A 21,730-nucleotide genomic window follows, 5' to 3' on the forward strand; every position below is an offset into this window, starting at 1 on the left:
TGGCTTAAAACTAAATGTCAAACAATTTACTGTTTAATGAAAATTGTAAATGGGTTTAGTGGAATTGAGTTATATGTTTTTATGATAGGTTGAAACCTAATGCACGTGTCATTTATGTAAATTTGGGAGCAATCATTTTAATCATCTATATTTAGAAAGTGCTTTTGAACAGTATATTTGATTATCTCACACGCTAAAAAAAACCCTCCATCTTCAGAGTTATAAATGAGAATAATTAAACCTTTAAAAATTTTAGTCTTTAGTAGAATAACGGCTTATCTAAGTAACACGTGCTTAAAACCAACTTTTTATCAAAGAAAATAACATTAGAAGGTAGAGACATGCCTCTAATTACAATCCTCATGAACTAATCACTTAACTTTAGCTTTGAGCGACTGTTACTTTTTCCATCTTTTTCAAATATACTTAAATATAAGCATATGTGGGGAATGTTCTTCTGGCTTTTATCAGACTGACATTTGAGTGATTTTCTTTCTTTCTTTCTTTCTTTCTTTCTTTTAACCTCATAGAACATTTGTGGTAAAAGATTTCAAAGCTTTGAGTCTTACAATTTGCCTATGGATTCCCATCCCCTGTGTTATTCTATTAACATTTGGTCTTAATAAGTGTGACCTGTTTGGAATTACTGATGTTTTAAATTTATTATTTGTTTACATGAGAAGTTCAGGAAAGAAAGTTGGCAATCCTTCTCGGCAGTTACGGATGCTTGCTCAAGGAAGCTCTTCGTGCTTCCTGTGAAGCTTTTAATTAAATGTCTTATTCCTCCTCATATGTCTTATCTTCCTGAATTGTTTTAAATTACTGGTGTTTGCCTCTATGCTGTAGTAGTTAACACAATGTGAGGTCTTCTTTTTTCAGATTTGTCTGTGCATGTGTCTCCCGTCTCTGCTCTGCACTGGCATTTTTCTTCCTCTCCTTTGGCATAACACGGCGACTTCAGTTTCAGTTAAAATGGAAAGCAGCCTCTCTTAGAAGCACGCCTTGTGTAGCCTGGCTCTTGTGGGCTTGCTTTTCATACTTCTCCATAGGAATAATTGGTGATATAGTGTAGGTTATAACCATGGTATCCTGCGTTTCAAGTAGACGTTGTTTTATGTCACATAAGTAGGAATCGTATTAATAATTAATTAAAGCCAGGTGTGGTGGTGCACACCCAGCCTTTTAATCCAGCACTCAGGAGGCAGAGGCGGGTGGATCTCTGACTTCCAGGCCAAGTAGAGCTACATAAAGAGAACTGCTTTATAAAAAAAAAACCAAAAAAGAAGAAAAGCCCTGAAACAAATAAGCAAACACAAATTTAAATTTTTATTAAAATTAAATTGAATTTACTGCAACCCTCCAAAATGTTAGCTTTCTTGAGCAAATACTGAGGTGCCAATTTTCTCTGCACCTTTCTTCTATTTTGTGACTCCAACTTACAGAAACCCTGTCTCGTTTGCTGTTTTACTTTATAGCCTGATACTAAGTTAAGTGAAATGGGGTGTGCATAGTGAGTCTGGGGCCACCCTGAGAACAGTATCACACTCCAGTATTCCAACTGCTTTTTAAAGTGAACATTTCGTGAGTTTTAGAGACTAATAACGCAGGTAATGGAAGAGCAAACATGCTCACCTGCTAAGTGGATAAATCTACTAACTCTAGACCTGTGTTCTGGGTGTGAGCTTGGGGTGCAGCGTAAGGCAGGGCATCATCACTGATCCATCCTAGTTAGGAACGTGTCAAATACCGGAAGTCATGTTTTGTCCTGAGTCTCGGAGTCAGGCATCCAATTGACGGACTTCTCCTTCTGCTCCTTCGCTTGGGTTGGAGTCGGACTTACCCTAAAGCATTTAAGTGAGCTCAGAGACACACACACACACATCTCCTTTGGAAGTTTCTACTTTGGCGTATTACAGATGACAGAAGTCCAAAATGTCTACAGCCTAAGGTTTGGAAAAGTACGTATTTAATTCTCTGTTGAGAGAGGGTAGCATGAAAAATGTCAAACACTGGTGAGTTTCTGTCTGTGGTTTTAAGGTCTTAGTCTTCCTACACGCAGAGACATGATTTCAGAAGTCAGTTATGGAAGACAAGTCAGGAGAGCTTTGGTTTAATTAGTTCATGTGGAAAATTAGGATAGTGATAGGGATTTTATGTGTCTTCTAAAGTCAGGTTCGTTGGTATATACTAAAGTATAGTTTACATAAAAAACAACCCCTTATGTAATACATTTTAAATGTGGATATATGTACTGTGCAGCCATTAACAAAATGAAAAATGTTCTATTTTTCAAGTCATATTTCTTTGTAAATAGATTCTCTTTAGAACCCCTCATCTGCGCAGCTGATTTCAACCACTGTTGTTTTGTCTTATCCAGAATTCTGGGAAAATGCAGTGGTTTTGCCTGTTTGCTATTAAAATGCAATGGTTTTGCATGTTTGCTGTTATGTTTGGCTTCTTTTAAATAGCTCAGTGTGTCTGGTTGTTGTTGGTTGGTTGGTTTTGTTGTTGTTGTTGTTTTCAAGAGTAATCCATTTATTGAAGATAACAGTTGTTGATATTTTTTTCTTACTCTATAACAGTCTTCTTCCTATGGACACATCAGTTAGTTCATTTACTAATTTGTTTGTGGAGATGACACGGCTACAGTAACTGCTGAGGTCCCTGAATTGTAATAGTCACATGTTTACATTTTTCCAAGGTGTCACCAAGCACTGCCAAGCCTTTGGAGCTTTCCATCAGCAGTGTGTGTTTCTACATGTGCTGCGTCTGTCAGTTATGGGTATTTTCACTGCTTAACTGTTTTCAGTTCTTTTCATGTCTTTACTGGGGGAAAAATGCATTACTATAGTTTCAATATGGGTTTTCCTAGCCCTAATGATGTTGATAGTTGCACTCACTTCATTGATTGGGTTTAATAGTCATCACAGCAAGGTAAGGTGGGGAGTGAGAGTGTGAGGAGGGAGGGAGGCGCTGCTCAGGAAGTAGCTTTGTCATCACAGCAAGGTAAGGTGGGGAGTGAGAGTGTGAGGAGGGAGGGAGGCGCTGCTCAGGAAGTAGCTTTGTGTGCTGTGAAACACATTATCAGGGTCAGCTGTGGGTTTATTCTTGTCGTCACTATTGAGGAATATCAGATAAGAAAGTTAATGTTCCTGAAGTTTTCTTATTAAATCTTCCATGTGACTCACTAGTTTAAATTATCAGGTAGCTAAAAGAAGTAAGATAGATATTTTGGAAGCCTTGTTTTAAAATTGAGTAAAGAGTAGCCAAGCATGTTGGCACACAACTTTAATACCAGGGCTTGAGAGGCAAAGGCAGTTGGCTGGCGCTCTCTCTCTCTCTCTCTCTCTCTCTCTCTCTCTCTCTCTCTCTCTCTCTTTCTCTCCCCTCCCCCTCCCTCTACCTCTCTCTCTCCCCCAAAACAAGGTTTCTCTGCATAGCCTTGGCTGTCTAGGACTCACTTTGTGGACCAGGCTGGCCTCGAACTCACAGAGATTCGCCTGCCTCTGCCTCCTGAGTGCTGGGGTTACAGGTATGTGCTACCATGCCTGCCTCCAAATAGTTGGATCTCTTGAGTTTAAGGTTTTCTCTACAGAGTGAGTTCTAAGACAGCCAAGGCTACACAGAGAGACCTTGTCTTGAAAAACCAAGGAAAGGAAAGAAAAGAAATTCTATAACAGCATGTTCACCGTAGGTTTATGGGAGCAGGACTTATTTTCTATTGCTGTCATTACACATGAACCAAAATCATGGAATTAAGAGTTCCCTGGTGGCTTTTCTAAGTTATAATGAATATTTATAAGAGACAGCCCCCAACATACTGTTTTCTTTTTTAGTTTAATTTTATTATATTTGTGTGTGTGCACGTGCACACAGAAATGTGGGTTCAAATGATGACTTTTAAGAGTCAGGTCTCTCCTGTGTTAGGTTCCAGGGATGAAACTCAAACAGTCAGCCTTTCTAGCAAGTGCTTGCCGCTACTGAGCTGAAAGGTGTAGCCAAACTGGCCTTGAACTACCCCCACCTCTCCAGTGCATTTTAACCCTATGGGCAATCATAAGTGGCTGTTGTTTTCTTTATTGTTTTTGTGTGTAGAAGAGTTTTGTTTCTAAGTAGATATGTGCACTGTGTGTGCCTGTGGCCCGTAGAGCCTATAAAGGTAGAATTACAGATGGCTATGAGCAGGCCCTATGGATATTGGAGACCAAACCTGAGTCATCTGAAGAAGAGTGCCCTTAATCACTCAGCCATTTCTCTAGCTCCCTATTCTTGTTTTCATGCCTGTGTTTTTGTGTTTTGAGGGCTAGTCTTTATTCTTGAGTACTGACTTTTCTAACTTAAGTTGATTTATCACAAAGCATATATTATTTAGTTCTGTGGACTTTTGTTGTCAAATAAGACTTCTCAACTCATTAAAAAATTAGTATTCTTCATTCTAACTTTATATATTTTAATGAGAGCAAGAAAAAGTTTCTGTGTCTTGCTATAGCATCAGTACTCTGCTGTTAAATTGTTTAGTCACCGACCTTCACCTAACCTGCCTTGAATAGTAATGATAAATACAATGCTTCTCAAAAGGTGAATTTCTCTGTAATACAAATTCCTGCATTTATCTTCATCAGTACTTGTGCCTTGATTTTGGTGGCAAAAGAGTCTTTATTTTGAATGAGGATGTTAGTCTATATTTATCTGGTCATTTAGCTGCCCACCTGCCCCACAGTCAACTCTTTTCTGATTATAGTAGTATGCTGGTGATCCATCAGCCTTACTTTCTTTTCCCCCCAGAAGTCATTGCTGTCTTTGTTTTAGAATGCAATGTTTATACATTAGAACATCTCACTTGATAACTCTTCATGTATATACTATCACTTTTATTTGGTACAGATGCTCAAGATACTTATTACTACACAGCCAGAGGTTTTGTGTTGTTTTTTGTTTGTTTGGTTGGTTTGGTTTTTTGAGACAAGGTTTCTCTGTGTAGCCTTGACTATGCTGGACTCACTTTGTAGACCAGGCTGGCCTCGAACTCAAGGAGATCCACCCGCCTCTGCCTCCCAAATGCTAGGATTAAAAGTGTGTGCCACCGCACCTGGCTGACAGCCAGAATTTTAATTGCAGCTTTGCTACCGTATTATTCATTGGTCTTCGAGGCCTTACTTCTTCCTTGTACTATACTTGTTTTTCTCAAAAACAAAGCAGAGGTAGAGATAACTGCATCAATTGTCCAGGAATTATTATTCATAAAAGATTTTGTATGTGAGAGTGGAAAATGTTACTTAAAATTTAAGTTCTACATAAACAAGTATTAGAACTACTTTAGATAGAAAGCGGGCTGTGGGTCTCACACGCCTTTAATCTCAGCACTTGAGGCAGAGGCAGGTGGATCTCTATGAGTTCAGGCCAGCCTGGTCTACAACACAAGGCTAGCTAGGGCTATATAGTAAGTAAGACCTTGTCTCAAACATCAACAAACTACAAAAATGTTAGAAAGGTAACATGGTATTCCTTAAGAAATCCTGAATTGAATTTGTGATAGGAATCAAAATGTTCTCATATAAAAGTATTTAAATGTATCCATGTTGAAATTGTGGAACAGAGACAAAGGTTGTGAATGTTAATATTTTTCTCCCTGGTTATTTCATATTCATCGTAAATAAGAAGTTCTAATGTTGAGTAAGTTGTTCTGATAATTGTATTGAATGATAAATATAAACCATCCCAAATTACATTTTATGCCAAAAATTTTATACCAATAAATGTTATGCCAATAAATATTCATGCAGACCTGGAATTCAGAGCTCCCTGACTCTGCCTCTCGAATGCAGGGATCAAAGGATGTGCCTCATATCTAATCTACTTTTAATGCCAGTTTCATATATTTGCCTACTATAGTTAGCCACTATCTGTAAGTTATAGCTTCAAACAGTGTCATAGGTCTGTCCTGCAGCAACGCAGCTTGTAGATAATCATAGTTGCACAGAATGAATTGCATTCTCCCGAATCATTTCGTGTGTTTTTTATATTTATCTTGTTTTATATTTCTTATTGCATATCATGGTAGGATAAGCAGCTTTTTATATGGAACTTTCTATGTTTTGCAGTCTTCTCTAGGATGCTGCTTGTGAAATAGAACTTTACAATGATGAGAGAGTAGAGAGGGAGAAATTGATTGTGCGTTTATATTGTCAAATTACTTTCTGAAAGATTTCTGTCACTAATACTGTCATTTGTCAGCATTTTCACATTTCTGTTAACGCTGAGTATAGCTTGTATGCTCAGCTAGTTATTTTGTGGAGAAGAAATCTGTGTGTAGTTGACTAACAACAAGAGTTAGCCATTGCTTCTCAACATCTATTATTTTCTTTTGTTGATTTAAACTTGTCGGGCTCCTTATGTTTTTGTTTACTCGTGATAGTCAGACTTTATCAATATCAAAATTTTCTTTTTTGTTAATGTTAGACTTTTCTTTTTATGTAGAAAAACTTTACTTTTTATGTAATCAACATTATTTCTTCTATGTGCCTCTGTTTTCTGGGCTAACAAATAGTTTTTGGGTAAACACTGACTTCTAGTTCAGATCCTTCCCCACGCTGTCTAGAGTATAAAATACACTTTCCATTATCTCCTAACATCCTTTTCCTTATAAGAAATTGGATGGTAATTTAATTTGCTTTTCTTTTTAGAGCATTTTTTTAAAGCACTCATTTTTATCCTATATATAAGTGTATATTCAAATTCCTATTTTCTGGTAAGAGTATTTAGGACTTAGAAAAGTCTAGATTGTGTATTTTGGCTTTTTTGTTTGTTTGTTTGTTTTTGTTTTCTTATTTAAAATTTTAGGTTTTTCTTTATTTTTTCTTATCCTTTTTTATTGCTAGTCTCTTTTTCTTCTATTTCTAACTGATGGCTGTTAGGCCACCTAAGTAGATCTTTTTATTTGTCTTTCATATTTTATTTCATTAATAATCTGCTTTTTCATAGTTTCCCTATTCACTGGTGCCCCGTTAGTGCCCAGCTAGTCTTCTTCATTGAGAGGATTCCACAGAGATGGGTGGTGGGTGGTGGCGCACGCCTTTGATCCCAGCACTTGGAAGGCAGAGGCAGGTGAATCACTGTGAGTTCAAGGCCAGCCTGGTCTACAAAGTGAGTCCAGGACAGTCAAGACTACACAGAGAGATCCTGTATTGAAAAACAAAAACAAAAACAAAAAACCAAAAAAAAGAAAAGATTATATAGTGGTAAATTGATATAAACTGCTGTTCTACAATCAAGTTTTCCGTAGTAGGTCGTTGATAAGAGTGCCTCAAAAAAGTAAAACATGGAGGAAAACATTTGATTCAAGAGGAATACCCACACCAAATGAGGATGTTTCTACAAAACTTGTGCATGCACTCATAGTGGGGAAAAAATATAGAAGCAATTTAAGTATCCATTGACAGATACATTCATAAATAAATGTGGTGTAATAAATACTACTACAGATATGTCTTCTCTTAGGCAGTGTTCTATTGCTGCAAAGAGATGCCATGACCGCAGCAGCACTCTTGTAAAGAAAACCTTTTAACTGGGGCCTTGGTTGTGGCTTCAGAGGTTTAGTCTATAGTCGTGCTGGTGGGGAGCACGCCAAGCATGCAGGCAACCATAGAGCTGGAGAAATAGAGTTGTACATGCATCAGGAAGAGATGGAGAGCTACTAGGCCTAGCTTGGGCTTTTGTAACCCCAAAGCCCATTCCCAGCGACACACTGTCTTCAACAAGGCCACACCTACTCCTACAAGGATACACCTCCAATTCCTTTCAGATCGCAACACTTCCCAAGCCTGTGAGGCCGTTCTTACTGAAACCACCATGCCTTGAAAGTAGTTTTTGAAAGGGTCTTATTTCCAAAGACCACATATTATATAACTTCATTTGTATGCAAAGTGTCCAGATAGAGAAAAATAGAGATAAAAGACATATCCGTGGTTGTTGAAGGTGCAGTGTGAGATGGTAGAGCGATTTGGTTCTGCAGAGTATTGACTTTCTCTTTGTTTTTTATAGTGTTTTGAACTTGGTGACAGTTACACAAATGAATATAATTGAGTAGTGTATTTGAAGTGAGTGAATTGTATGGTGTGTGTGTGTGTGCGCGTGTGTGCGTGTGTGTGTGTGTGCGTGTGTGTGCCCGTGTGTGTGTTGTTTGCAGTACTGCAATACTGACTATTGACCTTAGAGTCTCACATGTACTTTCTGCCTAGCACGTTATTTATTTCTTTAAACTGTTAGAAGAAAAGAAGGAAGGCAGGCAGGAAGGAAAGGAGAAAACAGGAAGATTGAGGGAATGACCGAAACTAAGCACATTACTTGTTCCTGGGTGGTTTGACAGTCTTTACATTGTTCTTGTAAGAGCTTTCCTATGAAGATCAGACTCTTACATTTAACTCTGAGCATTAGGTGGACATAATTTTACAAATACAGTGTTTAAAACCGTATTTTACTGTGTCTTCCCTTACTACCTATTCAATTTTTTTTTTTTTTACATTTGATTTTTGTTAGAAAAACATAATTTTTGATTCTCAGATGAGAATTCTGGCTGGTTTTTTGCTTTTGTTTTGTTTTTTTGAGATATAGTCTCCAGGGCTGTCCCTGATTTTGCTGTGTCACCTGACTGACCTTAGATTCTCACTTCCTGTCTCTGTCTCCTGGGATTGCAGGTACAAACCAGCCCATCCACAGATTCTGCCTTTGAATAGCCAGTTTGCCATATGTAACCTTAATGGCAAGTTTATAAATATTATTTTACTGTATACTTAGTATAATGGCTAAGTTCGGAAGTATATATTTTAGATATTTAAAGTTATGTATTGACAGAAGAAATTTAGTTCATTTCTTGAATGTAAATATACAGTTTTAAAATCCCACTAATTATATTTTAATTAGAAGAATTTGCTGTTTGTGAAAACTGACATGATGCTAACTTGCCTTCTACTGTTGTTTTTTTGTAGGTTTGATGAACTTGTAAAAAAATTCAAAGTTGAATATCATGCTGGTGGCTCTACCCAGAATTCAATGAAAGTGGCTCAGGTTGGTTAATTATTTCAAAAATTAAAAATATTTCAAAAATAATTCTAAACTTTTGGTTATTTTACATAATATTTTCCAATTTACTTTTATTGTTACAAACAGTTTTGTTCATTTGAATCTTTAAAAGCACATCAAATAAGAATAATTTTAACTTGGGCTAGGGAGATGGCTCAGAGGTTAAGAATACCACCTGCTCTTCCAGAGGTCCTGAGTTCAATTCCCAACAACGACATGGTGGCTCACAGCCACCTATAATGGGATCTAATGGTCTCTTCTGGCATGCAGGCGTACATGCAGGCAGAGGACTGTATAATAAATACATAAATAAACAACAATAGAAGAATAAATTTAACTTGTCTTCCATTGCTAAGCTAGCAAATAATTCAGTATTTTTATTCATTACTGTTTCATTTTTACATATCATTGGTTTGTAGAAGTTCTTATTTCATATATAACCCTAATTTTTCTTCTATAAGTGAAAATTTTTCTTGTTTGCTTATAATGTGAATTACTTTGCCAAATTATCCCTCTGTCCTTCAGTGACTCAATGCTCACCTCTGTTATTTGAAGGCAGAGTCTTGCTGTGTAGACTTGGATGGCCTCAAGCTCACTATGTGGACAAGTTGGGTCTCAGGCTTCTGGCAATCTTCCTTTTTTGCTTTTAGAGCACTAGAATTACAAGTAGTAAATTACTTACTGTAATAATATTTTTTTTATTTTATAGAGGTGATTGCATGTACCTATAATTTCAGGTATTTTAAAGGCTAATACCTGTAAAGAGGAATATGAATGTGAGGCTGAGGAGACACAGTGTAACCCCATTTCCAGAAAAACCAAAACTTTATGAATTCATATGATATATAGAAAGGATATTGTTACAGTATATTAACATTCTTTGTTATTAAATATATGTATTTTTCATTTGTTTATTTGTTTGTTTTTATATTGAGATAAGGTCTCACTGTGTAGCTGTGACTGGCCTAGAATTCACCGTGTAGGCCAAGCTGACTTCAGATTTAGTGATCCACCTGCCTCAACGTCTTGCATGTTAGATTAAAGGCACAAACTGTCATAATTGGCCAGATATATGTATATTTCTATTTGTATGTTAATATCTATGCATATTTTATGTGTTTATGCACACACACCTCATTATATTTATTTACATATGAATCTATATACTTTAAAAACATCCAAGGTCTTTAGCAGGTGTTGAATAATAAACACACTTTGAAATATAATCTGAATCAACAGCTAGTTTAATGTTAAGAGTTACTGTTAATTTTCTTTTTTAAAAAATAATTTATTTTTATTTTATGTGTACTGGTGTTTTGCCTGCATGTATGTCTGTGGGTATGAGATCTTGAAGTTACATACAGTTGTGAGTTTCCATGTGGCTGTTGGGAATTGAACCCGGATTCTCTGGAAGAGCAGTCAGTGCTCCTAACTGCTGAGCCATCTCTCCAGCCCCCTTAATGTTAATTTTCAGTCTTCAATTGGTATGAAGAAGCTAATCACTACAATTTGGAAGTCAACTTAGTATCTTACTCTTTGTAGTCGTGGTTCAATTTTCATAGACTATGGTCATTCTTGTTCGTTTGTTGATTAATGTTTTCTCTTTGAATTCTAATTAACTTCAAGGACTGGAGAAATGAAAAATTAAGAAATAAAATCCAGAGAGTTCCCGCTCTCTGTTTTTCTCTTTCTTTTTTTATTAACTCTTGCTTGATTTAAATTTTAATTTTAATTACTCTGCATACTTCCAGAGCTGTAAGTATTAACATTTAAGACATTATGAAATGGCTTAAGAAAGTCTTTATCAATTTATTTCTCTTGTTGATTATGATTGACATAGTTAGGTCAGAAGAATTTGAGATAAAACAAGAAAAATAACAAAAGAAGTAAAATCCGGTGTACTGGTCCAGGCCCGTAATACCAGCTGCACAAGGGTCCAAGACAAAAGGAGGATAAGTTCAAGGCTTGCCTGCGTTACATGGTGAATTTGAGTTTAGTTTGGGAAACATGGCAAAAATCTTATTTTTAAACCTTAGAGGGTTTGGGCTTAGTATTTAAAGACTTAAAAAAAAAATTCCCTGAACATAGTTACACTGTCTGCATGACCTATCTTGTGATGTCAACACTCAGGAGGCAGAGTCAGGCAGGGGAAGCAGAAGTTCAAAGCCAGCTAGGGCCCCCGGAACTCTGAAAGAGTAGCTAACGCCACATATCTGCTGAGCCATCTTTCCAGCCCCTTTCCACGCTTTTTATTTATCAAAAAGCAACATTTTTTTTTTGTCTCTATCCTGCATAGAACATATGAAAAGAAAGTTGATTTTTTTTTTCTTACCTGTGATGCTACTATTTCCACAGAACATATTGTCACATACCAAAATTAATCAGACCATACAATTTCAATGTGTGGTGTTTTTTCATTTGGCAGTTTTTTAAACATTAAAAAATATGTATTTCCATTCACCTCTTATCTTTTTCAAATGATATTTAATACAGTTTTCATCTTGAAAGACACAGAAGATGATTTTCATGCATATGAAACTAAAAGATGCCTTTGGATTTGGGTTACGGCTCAGTGGCTTGAGTGGAAGAGTGTGTTGCCTAGGATGTACAAGGCCTTGTGTTCAATCCCCAGGACCCAAAAGATAAACAGACTTGGAGACTGAGACAAAAAGATTACAAGTTTAAGGCCAGCCAGCATGGGCTACTCAATAAGACCCTATTTCTAAAGAAAGCAATTGGGATTTTTTTTTTTTTTTTAAAATGTGTCTATTGACAATAAACTAAGCATAAGAAAGAAAAGAATTACTTCGTAGCAGAAATTTGCACACGGTTTTTTTTTTTTTTTTTGAAGTGTTTGATGATATTTGAGCGGACTATAAAGATGTCAGAAACTCATACAATAGAAGTATTTGCTTCATTTTTAGGTGATAAAAATGCTTCAAACCTATAGATTAATTTTTCTTCCAGAAAAGTACATCGAAATGCAATAGAATTGTATTAACCTCTTTGTTAAAACTTTGTTTCAATTCTGGTTTTGACACCATAAATTTTGATTAACTCTGTGCTTTAAAAAAAATACCAATTTTTGAGAATAAAAATTTTAATTTAGACAACAGCCATTAGATGTCAGAGTATTCTAAACTGACAGACAATTATTTTGGTCTATAATATAGTAGTGAAATTGATTATGACATTTTCATACATGCATGCAGTGTAATTTGATCACAGTCGCTTTCCCTGTCCCCGCTTTCTCTTCCATCTTAATTACTTCCATGTTTTTTTCTCATTGAGGGGCCACCCCTTTTGAGCCTCTTCCTCTCCCATGGAATCTTGACAGGTTAGATCATGTCCATGTCGTCTGCAGGTAATCACATCTGTTGTGAGCTCTGTTGTGAGCTCACAATGGAGCAACTGTGTCATGCCTGGAAGATGGCGTTCCACCTCCTCCTCCTCCACTGGGGAGCCGGATGAAGTAGATGTCTCAGTTAGTGAGCGTTCGTCTGCCATGTATGCTCAGCACTTAAAACAATAAAGGCCATGTGTGAGTGTGAATAATTTTATAGGGTAGATACGTAAATGTGAAGAACATGACTGGTGGACACTGTGAAACAAATGTTTACATTCAAAGTGCATGTGCTGTGCCCTGAGTTCAAGATGTATGCAGTCACCTAGGAGGATTTTTTTCTAGCAGGTATTTTTCCATAGAGATGCAAAGTAATCTTTTTAGTATGTCTGCTCACTAGTAAATAAAACCTTAAATATTCCACCACCACCCAGTTTTTTGTTTGTTATCAAAATAGACTGATACTAAAATCACTTTAGTTGTAGTTATACTTTTAAAACACTTTCAAGGATGTATAATATGGTATATTTATATTATCAAAAATTAAGCCGGGCGGTGGTAGCGCACGCCTTTAATCCCAGCACTCAGGAGGCAGAGGCAGGTGGATCCCTGTGAATTCAAGGCCAGCTTGGTCCACAGTGCAAGTCCAGGACAGCCAAGGCTACACAGAGAGACCCTGTCTTGGGAAGAAAAAAATTAAATGTGTGCATTTTAACAAAGGAAATGTAAGGTCATTTTAGCACAGTTTGGAGGCTAGTTGAGGATTCTTCTTGTCCTGAAGGTGGTCGCTGTTTTCTTGCTTGTTGGTTGGGCTGTCACTGTGCTTATGTCCTGTGTCTCTCTGTAAGTGCTAGTATCAGAGTGGATTAGGGTCCACCATAATAACCTCATTAGCTTAATTACCTTGTTAAAGGCTTAGCCTCATATATAGACAGTTTCTGTATTGTTGGAGATTACTGATTCAGTATGCTTCCAGGCCCAGCATATGTGAACCACCACAAGGTGCTGGGGAAGGAAAGAAAGACAGACATGTAGAAGCAGAGTGCAGTCAGGCTATTGAGGGGACTCTTGTACAGACCCATGGTCACGGAAGTCAGCAAAGTTCCCTGCGAGTTAGGCTAAAGGAAGGTGGCTTACATAGCAGGCAGTACAAAATCACTTAATCTGAGTGGGAAAGTATGTGATTTATGTCAGGATAATTTCAAAGATGTCGGTAAGTTCTTGGCTTTGATGGGACCAGGGTTTAGTCATAAAACTCCACATACCATTCAAATTGTTTTATTTATACTATCCTGGGAAAAGTTATCAGAGTTACTCAAGGATAGCCTGGTGATCACCGCTCAAAATGGCTCCAGTCAAGCCAAGCTGGATGCCTATTTGTAATACGTATAAATTGGCAGGGGTAGAAGAGATACCAAAATTTCGCCATCAGCAAGGACCACTTCTTATTTTTATCTTAAAATAAAAGTGCTTGCATATAATTGAATTGTGGTACCATATTGTTTTGGCTCCCTTCTTCCTTTTCCTTTCCTGTGTCATTTAATCAGAATTAACCTAAACTTATAACAGCCTAACATGAATATGTAATATATAAACATTTTTCCTTTGCATCCCCAACATATCCTCTTATTTAATTGCTGCTGCTGATTACATCTTTACATATTGTGTGGCCATTAACATAGCTTTGTAATGATTATCTCCTTTAAGCCGTTTAAAAGTACAAAAGGAACTATAGTGAGATGAAGTTGTGTTAGGAAAACCTCTGTTGTCTTTGTCACAACACAGTAGCCAGAGTGTGGAGTAAACCCAGCTATCCCTCGGGGATGAGTGAATAGATTTACACAATACCTTTTAGCCTAGCACTTAGGAATCAGAGGGCTGGCAGATCGTTTCTTAAAAGAATGAAGCCCTGTCATTTGGAAGCAGCATTACATTAAGTGAAACAAGTCAGACACAGACACAAATGCCTCGCGTCCTCATTCATTTGAATGGACAGGAATAAAAGCCTCCGAGCCCAAGAAGGGCAGTGGGGAGGAAGCACCGAAGCTCTAGGGTCTTCTTTGGCACAGTAGGCTTAGAACAGTCTGTGATGTGTTTAGAAAGGTATCAGCACTCAGGAGTTTGAGACAGTGGGGTCATGGGTTCAAGGTCAGCCTGAGATACAGACCAAGCTCCTAACTCAGCACTCCTGCCTCTCCTACTATGCATAAATATACCTGTGAGCAAATGCATTCTGAAAGCTCAATAATACTGGCATTTTATATTTACTTATGAAATTGCCTTAGCCAAAGCCCTATATTTATTAATATGGGTTGTGGCTGCTGTCTAGTGTCCTTTGTTGTTTGTTTATTTTGAGACAAGGCCTTATAGCCCTGGATGTCCTGGAAATTGGTAGGCAAGGCTGCCTAGAACTCACAGATCTGCCAGCCTCTGATTCCTAAGTGCTAGGCTAAAAGGTATGCACCACATCTGGCTGGGCTGGTCTCTTAGTAACAAACTCTTTTTACTATTTTTTTTTTTTTGTAGGAATGGTTACTTTCTCCTGTAGCTTTCTCTCTCTCTCTCTCTCTCTCTCTCTCTCTCTCTCTCTCTCTCTCTCTCTCTCTCTCTCTCTGTGTGTGTGTGTGTGTGTGTGTGTGTGTGTGTGTGTGTGTGTAAATACACTTTCCTTATATGATCAAGTTGAGATGTAAATGACACAAGAATTCAAAACAAAATGTCTAACTCATATTAATATTTTCTGCTTTGGTATGCTTACAAATATGAAATGGTGAAATGAAAATATTTAGGCCCAGTATCCACAGATACCTTCAAGGTAATTCAGCTGGGATTATTCCCCCCAATCAGCTAAGATGTGGCAGCCTTTCTCTCTGGTTACTTTTGTTATATGTCAGCTGCTCCCATCCGGTCACCATCACTTCTAATGAGGATGTGTTTTATTTTGCTTCTGTGGTACTGACATATGTTGCTCCGCTGAGTCACTGATCTTTCCTCTCCCGTCCCTTTCTTCTTCCTTTCCTTACCAGACAGGTCCTCATCTGGTACCCTAGCTGGCTTGAGACTCAATATGTAGTCAAAGCTGTCCTTGAACTTGGATTCATCCGCCTGCCTCTGCCTCCTGAATGCTGAGATCACAAGCCTGAACTATCCTGCCTAGCTAGGTTCATTTTTTTCCTATTGTTTTTGGTTTTGGTTTTTGAGCCAGGGTTTCTCTGTTACACAGAGCCCTGTTCTCTTTGTAGACCATGCAGAGATCTGCCTGCCTCTGCTTCTGGAGTGCTGGGATTAAAGGCTTGAGCCCCCACGCCTGGCCCCATTTCCTCTATGTTCTGCGGGACAATGGTTTCCTTCCTGCTTTGGTGCCTTCTTGCCTGATTATTGCTTTTAAGGTATTCTTGTTATCACAAAAGTTCACATATTTTTAAATTTCCTATGAATTGATTTGTTGACTTTTTATCTTAAGTGGTTTTTGTGTGCATTTTAGGTATTTTATTAATTATTTTAACTGCCTTCCTATCCTTTGTAAAATACAATATAATCTGCATATAATCACTGAAATTGATCTGCTCTTTTCTCTGTTAACTTTCACTATTGAGGTTATGTGGATTTTTATGAGAATTCAGTAATAAAAATAAGAATTTTCATGTTATTTTAGTGACTACCATCTTTCATATGTAGTAAAATTTTCCTTCCCAGCTAGCAAACATCTTTGGGTAAAATTATACTTCTGTCTTTGCTATACTGGGAATAATTTCATCAAAAGTACTAAATAAATCTCTATAAGTTCATCCCAAATGGCCCCTCTTCACAATTTTTCTTCAGTAGTAGAAATGAACACTCACAACTTTTATTTCATAATTACTTATTTACAACTGCCAGTGATGGATTTGAATTTTCTTCAGTCAGATTGAACACTTAGATAGGTCTCTTACTTGTGTCCTATGTTTTCTGCTATCGTCTTAACCACCTTAGCCAAGAGGTTGAGGAATGATGTGATTTGGTTTTGTAGTTACTTTTTGATCTTCTAGTTTCTTATCTCTCAGATAAGCTTTCATATTTTGCCTTTAATTGAATTTTGAGAGAATTGCCTCTTGTTGTTTTAATACAGGATATCATCTGCTGTTCCAGCTTCAGAATTTAAATTTTTTTCTAAACACTATATACACCAAGTGTCTAAAAATATTATACTTTCAAAATTATGTTTGAATAAAATAGAAATGTTGAATTAAAAATCATAACATTGATATCTCAAATTATTTAGCCTTTTTCTTTGAGTACCTGCATTTAGAAGCAAAAATTTTTCTGCCTACTTTTTTTCTTTTTTAAACCTATTTCACCTTGTAAAACTGTATAGAGTCTAAGAGGGTTTTTATAAGACACATCTCTAGAAATCTGTGACCAGTCTAGACTACTTACATTTTAAAAGAAAAAAAAAATGACATTGGAATGATCAAAGAGAATTCTTTGTTCTAATGCCTTACACCTGGAGCAGTTGTTAGATGCGTCAGTAGCACAACTGTATTTATAAATATCAGAGCAGGATGTGGCAGATGGTGACGCAACACAGGGTCTCGTGTCCGGTCCTGCCAAGAAGGAGGAGGTCCTTGTCAGTGCCAAGTCAAGCAGCATGAGCCCTACTAATACACAGCTGACTGTTCCAATAGTGAGCGCTCCTTGCAGTTGTAAATATTTCAGTATGAATTAACACTCCTTTCTTCAACGACCCTTTTCTTGTTCAAGTGAGTTGTTAAATTTTAGTAGTCGTCATTTCTGATTTTTCTTGGAAAATGCTTTTATTTTGTGTCAGATTTAATCTAAAATAACTAGTATTTTGTCTCCTTCTTTCTTCGTTTTTCTCCTTTTATTTTTCATCTCTTTTTCCTTTTAAAAACATACATGCAGCTGGACGTGGTGGTGCACACCTTTAATCTCAGCACTCAGGAGGCAGAGGCAGATGGATCACTGTGAGTTTGAGGCCAGCCTGGACTACAAAGCGAATCCAGGACAGCCAAGGCTACACAGAAAGACCCTGTCTCGAAAAGCAAAATAAATCAATCAATAAATAAAATAAAATCAATAAAAATAAAACCTTCATGCGTCACCCTTTAGACCTTATTGTTTTGTACTCTAAAGTTTCTGGTGTAAAAACACGTCACAGTTCCTTGAAACAGAAAGGTACATACACACTTGCTACAGGCTTTCAGGTGACATTACATATGAATACTGCGTCAGTTTGTGTCCCTGCCGCCTCAGTGCAAAACAGAAGGCTTTACTAAGGAGTAGAAGAGACAGTCTGTTTGTCACCAGTGGGTCATACTTCTTGTCATTCTGTTTTGGAATATGAATTCAGAAGCTTTTGTTGTTGTTTTTGTTTTTCGAGACAGGGTTTCCTCTGTGTGGCTCTGGCTGTCCTGGACTTGCTGTATAGACCAGGCTGGCCTCAAGCTCACAGAGATGCGCCTGCCTCTGCCTCCCAAGTGCTGGGATTAAAGGCCTGCACCACCAAGAAGTTGTCAACTAGATAGTCTTTGCCAGTTCATATGTAAAGTATAGTTGTTACCTTCCCTGTTTTTAAAGAAAAGCATTTCTTTGAAAAAGAGAGGAAGGAATGAAGGAAGGGTCTCGCTTAACTCAGAGAAGCAGGTGGGCTAACTGAAGGTCTTCCCCTGCTGCTCCTGGTCTCCAAACCCAGTTCCCCAGCCTTGTGCCCAGCTCTACAGTACAACACCTGCTGCGTCCTCCCTTCCCCCTCCAACCCGATGTCCAGTGGAGAACACAGATCTTCCACTTTTAACCTCCCTTCCCTCCAACTCATTGCTTTATCCCAGAACCTAATGCCAGCAGGCAATCCCTGGAATCTGCAGGCTACTGAATCCAGTAAACCAGCTAGAGTAACTGCACATCTTTACCTTTTCGGGCACAAAACATCCAGGAAATCTGCGACACTATGAAAAGACCAAAAATAAGAATAATAGGAAAAGAGGAAGGAGAAGAAACCCAGGTCAAAGTATAGAAAGTATTTTCAACAAAACCACAGAAGATTTCCCTAACCTTAAAGAAGGAGATGCTTATTAAGGTAAAAGCAGCAAACAGAACACCAAATAGACTGGGGCAAGAAAGAAAGTTGCTTCGGCACATAATAAAACACTAAATGTACAGAATGAAGAAAGATTACTAAAGGCTGCAAGGGGAAAAGACCAAGTAATATATAAAGGCAGACCAATTATAATGACACCTGACTTTCAGTGGATATTCTAAAGGCCAGGAAGAGCCTGGGCAGATGTTTATCAGCACAGACTAATATACCCAGCAAAACTATCAGTCACAGTAGATGGAGAAAATAAGACATTCTATGATAAAATAAAATTTAAGCGTTGGCTATCTAGAAATCTAGCCCTACAGAAGGTGTTAGAAGGAAAACTCCAACCTAAAGAGGTTAACCACACCCAAGAAAACACAGGGAATAAATAATTCCATACCAGCAAATCAGAAGACAGAACACACACACACCACCACCACCACAACAACAAAGTAACAGGAATCAATAAACACTGCTCACTGATCTCTCAACAACGATGGTCCCAATTCCCCAATAAAAAGACACAGAGTACCCAAATGGATTCGAAAACAGTATTTATCCTTCTCCTGCATCCATGAAAAACCTCTTATCCTCAAAGATAGACATCATCTGAGGTTAAAAGGATGGAAAAAGATACTGCAAACAAATAGACTCAAGAAGCAAGCTGGTGTAGCCATTTCAATATCTGACAAAATAAACGTCGAACCCAAACTAATCAGAAGAGACAGGGAAGAATATCATAGTCATCAAGGAGAAAAATCCAACAAGAGAACATTGCAATTCTTGACAGCTGTGCACCAAACACGAGGGGCACCAAGACTCAGAAAAGAACAGTACCACGGCTTAAATCACATGCTGACTCTCACACATGGATAGTAGGAGACTTCGTGGACTGATCATCCACACATAAACTAAACAGAGAATTGTTGGAGCTAACTGATGTTATAAGCCAAACATATATAACAGAGATTAACAGAAGATTGCACCCAAACAGAAAAGATTATACTTTCCTCTCAGCACCTCATGAAACTTTCTCTAAAATTGAGCACTTACTTGGACACAAAGCAAGTTTTACCAGATACAGGAAAATTGAAGTTCATGCCCTGCATCCTGTCTGACAACCGCAGGTGAAAGCTGGATATCAGCAAAGGCTTGATGGAATTGAATGAAATGAAATAGACAACATCCCAAATCTTGGGAGGTAGAAGCTTCCTACAATATATACAGATATGAAGAAGATCTAGATGATCTCTAAATAACGGTGGAGACAATCTCAACTGCCCATCTTTGTCACCAAATGAAGCTTCCAGTACCAGGGTTAGGCTCCATCTAATAGAGTTATTGGCCAAAGGGTTCCCATGACAATCCCCAAGCCACCCAAGTCATTGCCAAGACAATACATTGCCTTCTTCAAACTGATGGCAGGGCCCTGTTGTTGAAAATAACACCTACATAACTCACTGAGCATGGAGAAGGCGAGCTGGTGCCTACATAGGCATTTCACCCCCTGTGTTCTAGCATCTTTGGTACAAGAATTACTCTGACTGCCACCAAAAGAGAAATACAAACACCAAGCCCAATACAAACCTTTAGGTCTATGGTAGTGTCCTGCTTTCAAAATATGCTAGTGCAATGGTGGTACAAAGCCTGTGGGAGCAACCAACAAATATCTGTTGTTTTGTTTTTAACAAAGGATAAAATGTAGCAATAAAATGATTCCTAATGAATTCTGCTATGCTCATAGACCACACTCATATGCTCAGCCACCGTCAGTGAAGCTCCCTCCTGTCACAAATTGGAACTAATGCAGAAACCCACAGTCAGGCATTACACAAAGAGTGAGAGACCCTAGAACACTCAGCCCTAAAGAGGATGTCTGATTCAAATCCCTCCACCTCAATAAAATCTTAGCCCCTCAAGTCCCAGAAACCCTGCAGAAAAAGAGGCAGAATGAATGTAAGAGCTGGAGGGGATGGAAGACACCAGGAAAACAAGCCCTTCTAAATTAAAATAAAGCAATCCAGGCATGGTTGCTCACGCCTTTAGTCCGCGTTCTTGGGTAGACAGAGCAGGCCAATCTCTGTTACTTTGAGGCTAGTCTGGTCTACAAAATGTGTCCAGGGCAGCCATGGCTACACAGAGAAATCATGTCTTGAAAAACATGATGATGATGATGATGATGATGATGATGGTGATGATGATGATGATGATGGTGGTGGTGGTGATGATGATGATGATGATGATGATGAAGAAAGCATCTATGAACTCACGGAGACTGGGCAGACATGTACAGGGCCTGTATTGGTCTGCACCAGGTCATTGTGTACATGTTATGGCTTCCTGAGTATGCACACAAGTGGGTTCCTAATTCTGTGCCTTCTCTGGAGCTTTTTCTTCTGTTTTATTGTTTTGTCCAATTTCAATGTATTTTACTTTATTATATTTTATTATTTTTCCCTTTGAAGCTTGTTTTCTAATGAGAGACAGAAAGAGTGTAGTTTCAAATGTTCTTCCATTTCATCAAAAATTTATATGTTAATTGTGGAGACCAAAATGACTATTAGTACTGAAAAGCATACATATTGTAATGTAGTTCAATAATAAAGGTGTGAGTCTTATAGAATCTGATCACCTAGTGAAGACTGTTCTAAACAATGCTTATGTCAGAGTTTCTGACTTAACTGGGTGTGTTAAATTTGAATCACGTCATCATTACCAGTACACCTAACCTAGTGCTTAGACATGAGAGTTCAGTGAACTGTAGCAGTTGTCATTGCATTGAAAAAGTGTGCCTGGCAGTTACTTAACTTTAACTGAATTTTAAGTCTGGCAATTGGGTGACGATATGTATATTAGAGTGATAAGAACAGACCGGATGCTGCATTTAATCTTAGTCAAAAGGCTGCGATGCAGAGATAACGACTGTTATGGAACACAGTACCCCAAATATCTTTTTATTTTAAACAACTAAAAAATTCTCCCCAAATTTCACAATAGAGCACTTAGCCCTAAAGTGTTCTGTCATAATTATTTAAGCATTCCAAAGTTCAAAATTTCTAATCCTTTCTTAAACTGTGGGGTATTTGATTTGTTTAATTATATTCTTATTGTAGACAGTGACATGGAAACAGGCTGCTACCTGTTACTGTTGGAATATTTATTGATTAGTCACCAAGTGTTGTTCCCTGATAAGTTACTATCTAAAAACAAAATAATAAAAACTAATGACT

General features: G+C 37.7%; 1 protein-coding gene across 3 annotated transcripts in view; it reads left to right on the forward strand.

Moving 5' to 3' along the window:
• The window catches only part of Adk (adenosine kinase), a 397,266-nt gene that overhangs the window by 116,315 nt on the left and 259,221 nt on the right, over window positions 1–21,730 (forward strand). For all 3 annotated transcript variants that reach the window (XM_051142845.1, XM_051142848.1, XM_051142847.1), the window contains exon 4: window positions 8,985–9,063. In XM_051142845.1, the coding sequence (XP_050998802.1) occupies window positions 8,985–9,063 (79 nt within the window). The remainder of the gene's footprint in view (window positions 1–8,984; window positions 9,064–21,730) is intronic.

The sequence above is a fragment of the Acomys russatus genome, chromosome 3 (assembly GCF_903995435.1).
Source record: "Acomys russatus chromosome 3, mAcoRus1.1, whole genome shotgun sequence".
In the NCBI taxonomy this organism is placed as follows: Eukaryota; Metazoa; Chordata; class Mammalia; order Rodentia; family Muridae; genus Acomys; species Acomys russatus.